We start from the raw sequence: 9,267 nt of genomic DNA on the forward strand, positions 1-9,267 counted from the left end.
GTTTTTCTAGATTAATTATCATGCCATGTTAGTTAGAAATATACCCGTTATGAGAATAAAAAATTAACTCCCAAAATTTAGTGACTTGGTGTTCTGTTAATTTTGATCTGTAATGAAATTTTTTCTGAAAAAATAAAAAGATACAGTACATATAAATCAATGAACAATGGAAAAATATATCACATGAATCAAATAGAGTTTAGAAAAATGAATTATAGTGTCAATGCAAATTTCTGCACCAAGCAAGAAATAATAAATCATTGTTATGACACAGATGTGATATAAATATTTAATAATCTTGTTCATATTTGAAACACTTATAAAATGTATAACTATACAATATTAAAAAACAAATACATAAGCGATTTTGAAACAATTTTTGATCTAGCACTAGAATGTTGATTTCCTTTTCTATCCTTTCACAATGGCTTCGGAGGCATGTTTGAATGTGGCATAGTACCAGGTGTTGCATTGATTGGTGTTCCCGTTAAAGTATCAGGACAATGCTTCTAGAGAAAAATGAATGTTTTCAGATCAGCATGATTATATTACACACAATAGTTTCCTTTTTTTTAAATAATTTCCAATTTCTAGTAAATTTAAGTGGGAAAAACTTTCCGAGTGAAAAATTGCCTTTAAAGATTAAGTTTAAAATTTTTTACAGGAGTTGAATGTAGATTATACACTAAGACTGTAAACAGTTTCCATATAACAGTAAACAGTTTCCATACAGCACAGCTATAAACATTAGACAAAATGACTACACCAAACATAAACCAAATCTGACACACAAAAATGAAATAAAGAAGGCAAGATAAGGTAATTCTGAGTTAAGGGATCTGTGTTTACCAAAAGAAGGAAAACCTCTGAGGGATATTTGAGATTTGTAAGACATTTTCAAAGACACTGTAAAAAAAGGATAACAACCACATACTAATTTTTAAGAAGATTATTTAAGTTCAAGAAATTAGAGGCAAATGAGAGTTCAACCACAACTACCTTAACCAAATTTTTAGAGGAATACAAAAATTTAGGCAAAATAAAATACGGATTTTAATTATAACATTGAAAGAAAATCCATATACAGTGAAAACTCTTGGAAGCGACCACTTTTTGTTCTACATTAAAATGGGCGTTAATGGAGGTTGGGCCCATGTCTTGGGGGTTACATTCATCGACTTCAAAATATTGTCGAAGGTACATATTTTCTTTGCAAGCAATTTTACTTTTACTCAGAGTCATTTTCTTGGGGTGGAAATGTCACTCGTGTTGGCATCATGAACACCAGATCGATGAATAAAATTTAGCTTCAATAAAAATGACCTTTACTGATATAATTATGTGTAAAAACAAATTTACTAATTCTTTTTTAATAAATAAACAATTATGTATGGAGGAAGGTTTTAAGGAAGGCTCTGGCCCATAAAGAGCTGCCATGCCAATAGAAGAAGAAACAATGCTTAGTTTTTTCTGAAATAACTTTTTTTCTTCTAATTTAACATTCAACTCTAAAAAAAAAAAAAAAACATTCATTGCATCGTCTTTAGTGCACTGTGACTGGAACATGAAGTTGTTGATCTCTTTCAGAGATAGTCAAAAAGATCTCTCTAAATAAGAGTCTCACACAAATATTTCGAATGTATTGAATCTACTTATTATTTTTTTTGTTAATAATTTTTGCTTTGATACTTTTTCGTGTTTCCTTATTTGACCTTTTCCGCATTTGGTTTTGAGGTTTGTCCGGTCGATGAGGGAGGTTTCGATGGTCGCTGCTATAAGTTTACTTCAACACAAAGTCTACAGAAAAAATTCCGTGCCGCTCATAAGTGGTTGCAAATAGAGGAGATTGGTACACAGAGGCAAAGCCCGCACTAAGCACTCGCCACCTCGCAAAATGCAATGAAATCGTAAATTTGGCAAATAAAATTGTGTTTTTGTGAAAGTATTGGTGAATGATTTTTTTCCACCGAAAAGAAATTAAAATTACGCCAAAATGAATTTTTCTAAACCAATTAGTATTTTTTTATTAGATTACAGCAATTTTCGGTAGATTCATCCCATAACCAATTAGAATTGGGTCCAAATAATATAAGCCTGTAACAAACTACTGTAAAATAGTTTCTTAGGGGAAAAAATTAATCATAAAAAATTGTTGAGATTCGAAAATTGGCAAATACTTTTGATAATTGGCTAATTTACTGGTTAATAATTTGAAAACCTTAGCGCGGGTCTTGCAGAGGTGGTCTTGCTTGGATGCTTCACTATATAATTAGTAAATTCAGATATTTACATTAACAAAATTATACATTTTGATAAAAAGTGCCTTGATGTTCTGCCTTTTTCTACTGGTAAATGTCAGAATTCGATAGTTTTTGTTTAATCCTAATTTAAATATTAATTTATACATTGTTATTATATTTATATATATATTATTATAATACGTATAGATTTTGCTTTTATTTTTGATAAGGTTTTTAAAAATATAAGACTGTATTTTTGCAACACTCTATGTAATACAGAATTTGTTCTAAGCTAAATTTGTGAAGAGCTGCCCTGTTTGAATACTGCACATAAAAAATTTCGGCCAAATACGCAAAAAGTGATAGATTTTCCCTCATAAGTTCAAGTTTTCTGAAATAGTTTTTCGATCATTTCCTCAGAATTATATTTTAATACAGTGAAACATCTCGGGAGCGACTACTCTCCGTTCCACAGTAAAATGATCGTTGATGGAGGTTGGTCTTCTTAAAGGTTACCTCCACTGATTTCAAAATTGTTATCGAAGGTACATGAATTTATTTTTAGTCAGTGTCATTTTGTTGGTCCGGAAATGCCTTTTCTGTTCGCGTCATGAAATGAACTATCAATGAATAAAATTTAGCGTCTATAAGAATGATCCCAACTGATTAAATTATGCGCAAAAACAAATTTGCTAATTATGAATAACAAAGCTATTTTAAATAAATAAACTTGTATGTTTTTTGTTAAAGCTTTCATTTCATTTTATATTATACAAATTAATAAGCATTAAAAGATGAGAAGAGGTTTGTTTGTTTGAGATGCTTATTTTTTTCTAATTTAATTTTCGCCTTAAAAGCATTCTGACTGCAACACGAGGTTGTATCGTCAAAAAGAGCTCTCTAAATAAGAGCCTCAGACAAACATTTTGAATACATTTTAATCTACTTATTTGTTTCAAATTTTTGTTTTGAGATTTTTTTCAGTTTGCTTATTGAACTGTTTCCGTATTAGGTGCAGATGTTTGCCTGGTTGCTGGGCGAGGTTTTAATGGTCTCTCCTAAATGTTTTCTTCAACACAAAGTCTATGGAGAGAATTCCGTGCCTTCCAAAAATGGTCGTAAATAGAGGTCCTGGAGGTTTCACTGTATGAAGATAATACATGTTATTACTACACACAAAAATAGGAATTTTAAATTTGATTACGACTCACGATTTTGAACTTCTTTACAAGTTTAGTTAGAGAAGATTCCATTGTCAGTCACTTTCTGATTATTTTTTCGATGGTTGTTGATCATCCCCCCCAGTCATTTACACATAATTTTTCAAAAATATAATTTCATATTTGAGTAATAACTTTTTTTGAGAATTCATTGTTAATTCATTTAGTTTTCTCATTGGTTATTTATTATTTTCCAACCATTTCTACGAGGCTTTTCAAATTATGATACTTAAATACTGTGTTTCATGACACACAAATTTAAAATTTGAGTGATTATAGTTCGAGGTGCTCGAATTGTTACAATTCCATCAAAAATCTATGCCTACCGATAATTTTTACAGAACTTATTAAGAATTTTTCAGTTATTTCCACATGGTTCCCCAAATTCCAATATTTTAAAAATAATGATATTTGGAATACAATGTTATTACTACACACAATTTAGATTTTGAGACATTACTTTTGATGCACTTGGTTTGCGACTATTTTTTCTAAATTCCTGTCATTTTCTGATAGTTTCTCTTTGGTAGTAATTTATCAATCTCTCTTTTTGCCAACATTTTTTAAAATGGCTCCTTATTTTCAAATAATTAGTTCACATTTTTCTGAAAAATAGTCACTATTTAGCCTTTTTTTGGAGGAAATAGTAGCCAATCACTCGCCACCCTGGTTTTAGTAATAACCTAAGCAGCAATTTTACCTTGGCCTCAAAATAAATCCTATAAGAATATGCACCGAGGGACTAATATTGGGATGTCTATATTTTTTAATATTGGTCCTAGAATGGCCTATATAGGGTCTACATTGGCCAATATAGAACCTAAATTGGCTATTTAATGGATATAAAATATTAGGTGAATCTGACAATTTGATATAGGACCGATATTGGCTGTAAAATATCGGGTGAATCGGAAAAGTTTATATCAAGCTAATATTGGAAAAATAACGGCGCGTTGAATCCTAACTGAGACAAGATTCATGAATATTGGCCCAAGTTATTTTGCTGCAAGGTAAATAGTGGCATTTCAGTCGCTAGCAGAGGCCCTGAATTAACAGTATTGTGGTTATTTATATCTGATATGCAAAATCTCAATCACTTACTTTCTTTTTCTTCTTTTCTTTTTTCTTCTTCTTTTTCTCCTTCTCCTCATCATGCCTTTTCTGTTTCTTGTGTTTTTTCTCATGCTGACCTTCATTACTTGTTTCTGGCACAAACACAGCTGGTTTTAATACCTCTGAAATAACATGCATTAATAAACATCTTACAAGCCATACATATTAAACAAAATTTGTAATAATAACAAAGTTATATCTTAAATAAGGGTGCACAACCTGTAACATGGGTATCTGACGCCGCTCTTGAATAATAGAGCAGTTCCCCTATTAATTGCCAAAATAAAATACTTTAAAAAATAAAATAAAAAAACACAACGCAACGTATTTAGGCACTTTTGACAAATTTGTTTTGAAAAAAAATTTTATTATTGGAATGTTAATTTTTTTTGTATGTTGTATCTTAAAAAATTACATTTTTACAGTTATTTCAATGAAATATTTTTCTTTTTAGAAACTTAGGCATTATAAAAAATGATTTTAATGCCAATATTACCTCTTTAGAAAGCTTCAAAATAAAGTTATTAATAGTTTTATTTTTCATCATATGCTTGTTTGTTATTACCTGGGAAAAAAAAAAGATTAAAAGCTAAGTTTTAAGCTAAAATGACTAAAAGTTATGGCACATTTATTGGCAATACATTAATATTTTGAATAAGGTATAGCTTATAATAAACAAAAACTGACACACATAAGCATAAAAAAAAGCTTTCCTACAAACCTTGCTGAGATTCTTGAGTAGGAGTTTCATTGCCTTTGTGTTTGTGTTTTTTATGCTTTTTCTTTTTCAGTGGTGGTTGACTCATTAGTCTATATTGCTCTGGAAGCTAAAATATTATAGATGCATATAAAAAAAGTCGAAATACATACACAATTAAAATTTAAAACTAATAGAAACTAATGTAATCTTAAAATTGCTTTTTTATTGCAAATAATTTTTCTCATACCTAATAAAATACATAAATTATACTTGTGAAGCTAAACTTTAAACATTAAGGCTGAAATAGCCTGTTTGCATATTTTCTAATGGATTACGTTAAGTTTAGCAAAGGTTTTAAATTCAAACATTTTTAAGCTTTTCTTTTTATTTAAATTATAACTTAAAAATAGTGAAGAGGAGTAAATTTATAAATAGTTTGAGAATCTAAGCAACAACAATTACTAACTTCATAATATAACAATTCAATGTAAAAAATAATGTATGAAAATCTAGCAATATTATTCAGCAGCAGCACAGTCATTCTTAGTTCTAAAAAGTACCAGTACTGCTAAGAACTGGAGCTGTGTTTCTTCTGATGCCCAGGGTGAAGCTCTAAATTTTACCATGCTCTAGGGTTTCAGCAATTTCATTGTATCCTGGCATTTAAGAGGCCTGTCGCATTGCTACACCATCTCCTGTTAGCAAACTTAATGTATAAAGAATATTCTCAGCATTAAAATGTATTTACAAAGCCTTTAAATAAAATATGAAAGACGATTTATGAGATTTTTTCTTCTTTTCTTGAATTAAATTAAATTTGTGCTTTCGGTGAGAGTTGATGATTTTGCTATTATTTCTTTTTAATGTTCTTTTTCATAGTAAAAATTTCAAATCAAAATCTGAAATTCAAATGCGCTGATATTTCATAAGAGTGGAACAGTGTATATAGTACTAAAAACAATGCTTCAAATTTAGGTTAGCCAAATATGTAATATAAATTTAAACAAAAATATTCAAATAATAAGAACAAGTTTTTTAGAAGAAAAAATAAACAGTTGCATTAAATACAATATTAATTTAGTTAGATATCAATAGTAATGTAGTTTTATGTACATAAATTGTTTTAATGTCAATAAAAAACTACAAACAAGCATAATTTTTTCCTTAATAGTCATAGATTTAAAAGAGCTTAAGGTAGTAACAAATTATTAGTATAGACTCAGAGTAACTAGGAAAAAATAGTTTACTAGAAAATATGTAATAATGCCAAGACAAATTAAAATATTTTGCTCTGGCTACATTAGAGTTACCTTTAAATAAACATAAAGTATCTTACAGTGAATTTTTAGCACATATAATATAAACAACCTAAAATGTTTTAAACATAATAGAAAATTTAAGAAATGAGAAAATAATAAAAGAATGCTTAACTTATTTTAAATTTTAAAAATAGCAAATACCATTCTTAAAACATACAGGGAAGAAAAAACAAGGTTTAAAAATCTATGTTTTAAAAGAAAAAAAAAATATTTACCGGTCCAGGGTGTAGTCTAAAGCCAGAGAGTTGTGAACCAGTAAGTGGTAAAAGTTCTTTTCCCCCAATAGGTGGCTTATCAATTAGAGATTTTAAGCAACTGAAGAAAAAAAAAGAGCAATTTTTTAAATCAGAAACTATGACAATAATTCAAAGGTTTGATACAAAATGAAATTTTCATTAGTTATTCTTTCGTAGAATTCCAGAAACCACTATCTTTTTTCATCATTTAAATATTAGGTCCAAGTATATTACAACAAGTGCTTTTTCTTTTCATGAAATATTAAAGGTGTATCTTGAATTATAGTAGACATTTAGCGCTATCAGTATATCCTTTTTGGGACACACATTTTTATTGTTAAAAATATTTACTAGAAAAAATTTATACAAATTAATTTATATATTTTTATACTAACAATAAGATTTAGAGCTGTAAAGAATGTATTCTTTATTTGACTGATAAAGAGACATGCTCTTATTGTAGGGGCCTGAAACCAGAGCTGTCACTGGAGTAAGACTCCAAAAATAATGGCTTGAGTTGCTTCAGATATGAAAAATAGTCTCTAATGTAACTGCCAGATCCGTATAATAGTTTTCCTCTAACATATTTTTACTTTAATGATATAAAATATTCCAAATAATGTATTTTTTTCAGACATTTGCACTTTAATATATACAATAAGTTAATTTTAAATACACAAAAAGCAAAAGCCTTAAACTTTATGTGTTGAAGATGCATAGATATCATGCAATCTAGATGTTTTCAGAAATTTTCAAAAAATAAAATAAAAAGGAAATGTACATGAAAGAAAAATGCACATATGTTAAGTGTTGGGCTACTTTAAATTTTTTCAGGTGTAATTGTAAATATATAAATAAAAAAATACTAAATTTAATGATTTAAAAACACACAAACATTATATTGAGAAACAGTTGGCTGATACGAATTCTGATCTCGGCTTGCACTGCTTATCCTCAATGGTAGAGGTATTTGTGGGTTAAAACCCCCTTGCGGTCGGGCTATCCGTGATAGGTGATCCATGAAACTCAAAAGCGTGTTAGTGACATCAAAAGATCCTCCATAAAGGCTAGTTTGTCTCAATGCTTGATCCAGGTGTCTTGTCTTGGGGGCTGAGTTCATATTTACGAGACTACAGAGTTGAACGTTGAGTGATAAACTCCGAATTGGGCTTTGAGGCCAGTTATACAAAAAATTACACTTCTTTTAGTTGTTTGCTCTTTTTAAAAGTAATCTGTTACATGTATATTAGTCCAAAAGCAAGTGACCAAAAATCCTATTAAAGCACAAACAAGTCATTATCCTTGTGCAGTCCCAAATTCGAATAATTTTGAAGCGAGAGTAAAAAATAAAACAGTATATTTCAACATGTTAAAGAAACATAACTTTTTTAGTCAATGATTACACAGTAAATATGATAAAATTTGCAGTTATTGGCTCAGAAGCTACCTATTGGCGATAATCTCGGGTTTGGTGAAAATGGTCAAGGGGATATTCTCAAAGTACCAAATTTTTTGCTCTAAGCAAAATAATTCTAGAATTAAAAATATAAGGTATGCTTTTTTTTATTTTGAGATTTAATTTGCTTTATTATGTTATACTTAAATTGAATAAATTATATTTTTAGTTGTTTTCGCTTTTTAAAAGTAATCTGTTATATGTATACTAGTCCAAAAGCATGTTCTGTTTTTTTGGAACCACTTTGAGATCTGTGCAAAATTTAAATTTAAAATATGCCATTTATTTTTTGAGATTCATAATTATTTCTTTAAAGTCGAAATTTGTTCTTATTAATGAAAATAGAATATTTCATAAACTCTATTTAATTTTCCAATGCAAAAAAATTAATTAAGTATTGAAGTAGAATTTCGACAAGGATTATAAACTGCATGTGTTAAATGAAAAATAAGTGGAGTAGACTAAACTAATGTGCATAGCATAACTCCATTTAAGTTTCTTTTCCGAATATTTATTTACCCCCAAGAATCGTAGAACACACATATTCTTACATACATTTATTTTTATACATAACATTAAAATAGTTTCACAAATCAATTGATACTCAACCAACACCTTTCTTTAGATAAATAATCCTACGAAACTAAAGTGGTAAGGTATAACCTGATTGACAACTTCATTCCTTTAAAAAATAAACAAATATGAAATAACAGTTGACATATTTCAAGCACTTAAGAAACAAGTGCCCATTTTCAAAACTTGCCAGACTTGAAAATAAAGAAATAAAAATGATTTGAAATAAAAAACGCAAAGTTTCCAACAAAAAATGGGAAAATTAGAGTAAGAAACAAAATTAGAGTAAGAAACAAAATTAGAAAAACCAAAATTAGTAAAAAAAAAAAAAAAAAAAAAAAAAAAAAAAAAAAAAAAAAAAAAAAAAAAAAAAAAAAAAAAAAAAAAAAAAAAAAAAAAAAAAAAAAAAA

The 9,267-nt window shown here is 28.5% G+C and overlaps 1 protein-coding gene across 1 annotated transcript in view; it reads right to left on the bottom strand.

Moving 5' to 3' along the window:
* Positions 1 to 275: 275 nt before the first annotated feature.
* Positions 276 to 9,267, bottom strand: part of LOC107445638 (mediator of RNA polymerase II transcription subunit 19) — a 19,039-nt gene continuing 10,047 nt past the window's right edge. The window contains exons 3-6 of the mRNA XM_016060077.3: positions 6,808 to 6,907; positions 5,295 to 5,400; positions 4,562 to 4,695; positions 276 to 509 (exon numbers count right to left, since the gene is read on the bottom strand). Coding sequence (XP_015915563.1) covers positions 420 to 509; positions 4,562 to 4,695; positions 5,295 to 5,400; positions 6,808 to 6,907 — 430 coding nt within the window. The 3' untranslated portion in view covers positions 276 to 419. The remainder of the gene's footprint in view (positions 510 to 4,561; positions 4,696 to 5,294; positions 5,401 to 6,807; positions 6,908 to 9,267) is intronic.

Source organism: Parasteatoda tepidariorum, chromosome 2 (genome assembly GCF_043381705.1).
Source record: "Parasteatoda tepidariorum isolate YZ-2023 chromosome 2, CAS_Ptep_4.0, whole genome shotgun sequence".
NCBI classification, from domain to species: domain Eukaryota; kingdom Metazoa; phylum Arthropoda; class Arachnida; order Araneae; family Theridiidae; genus Parasteatoda; species Parasteatoda tepidariorum.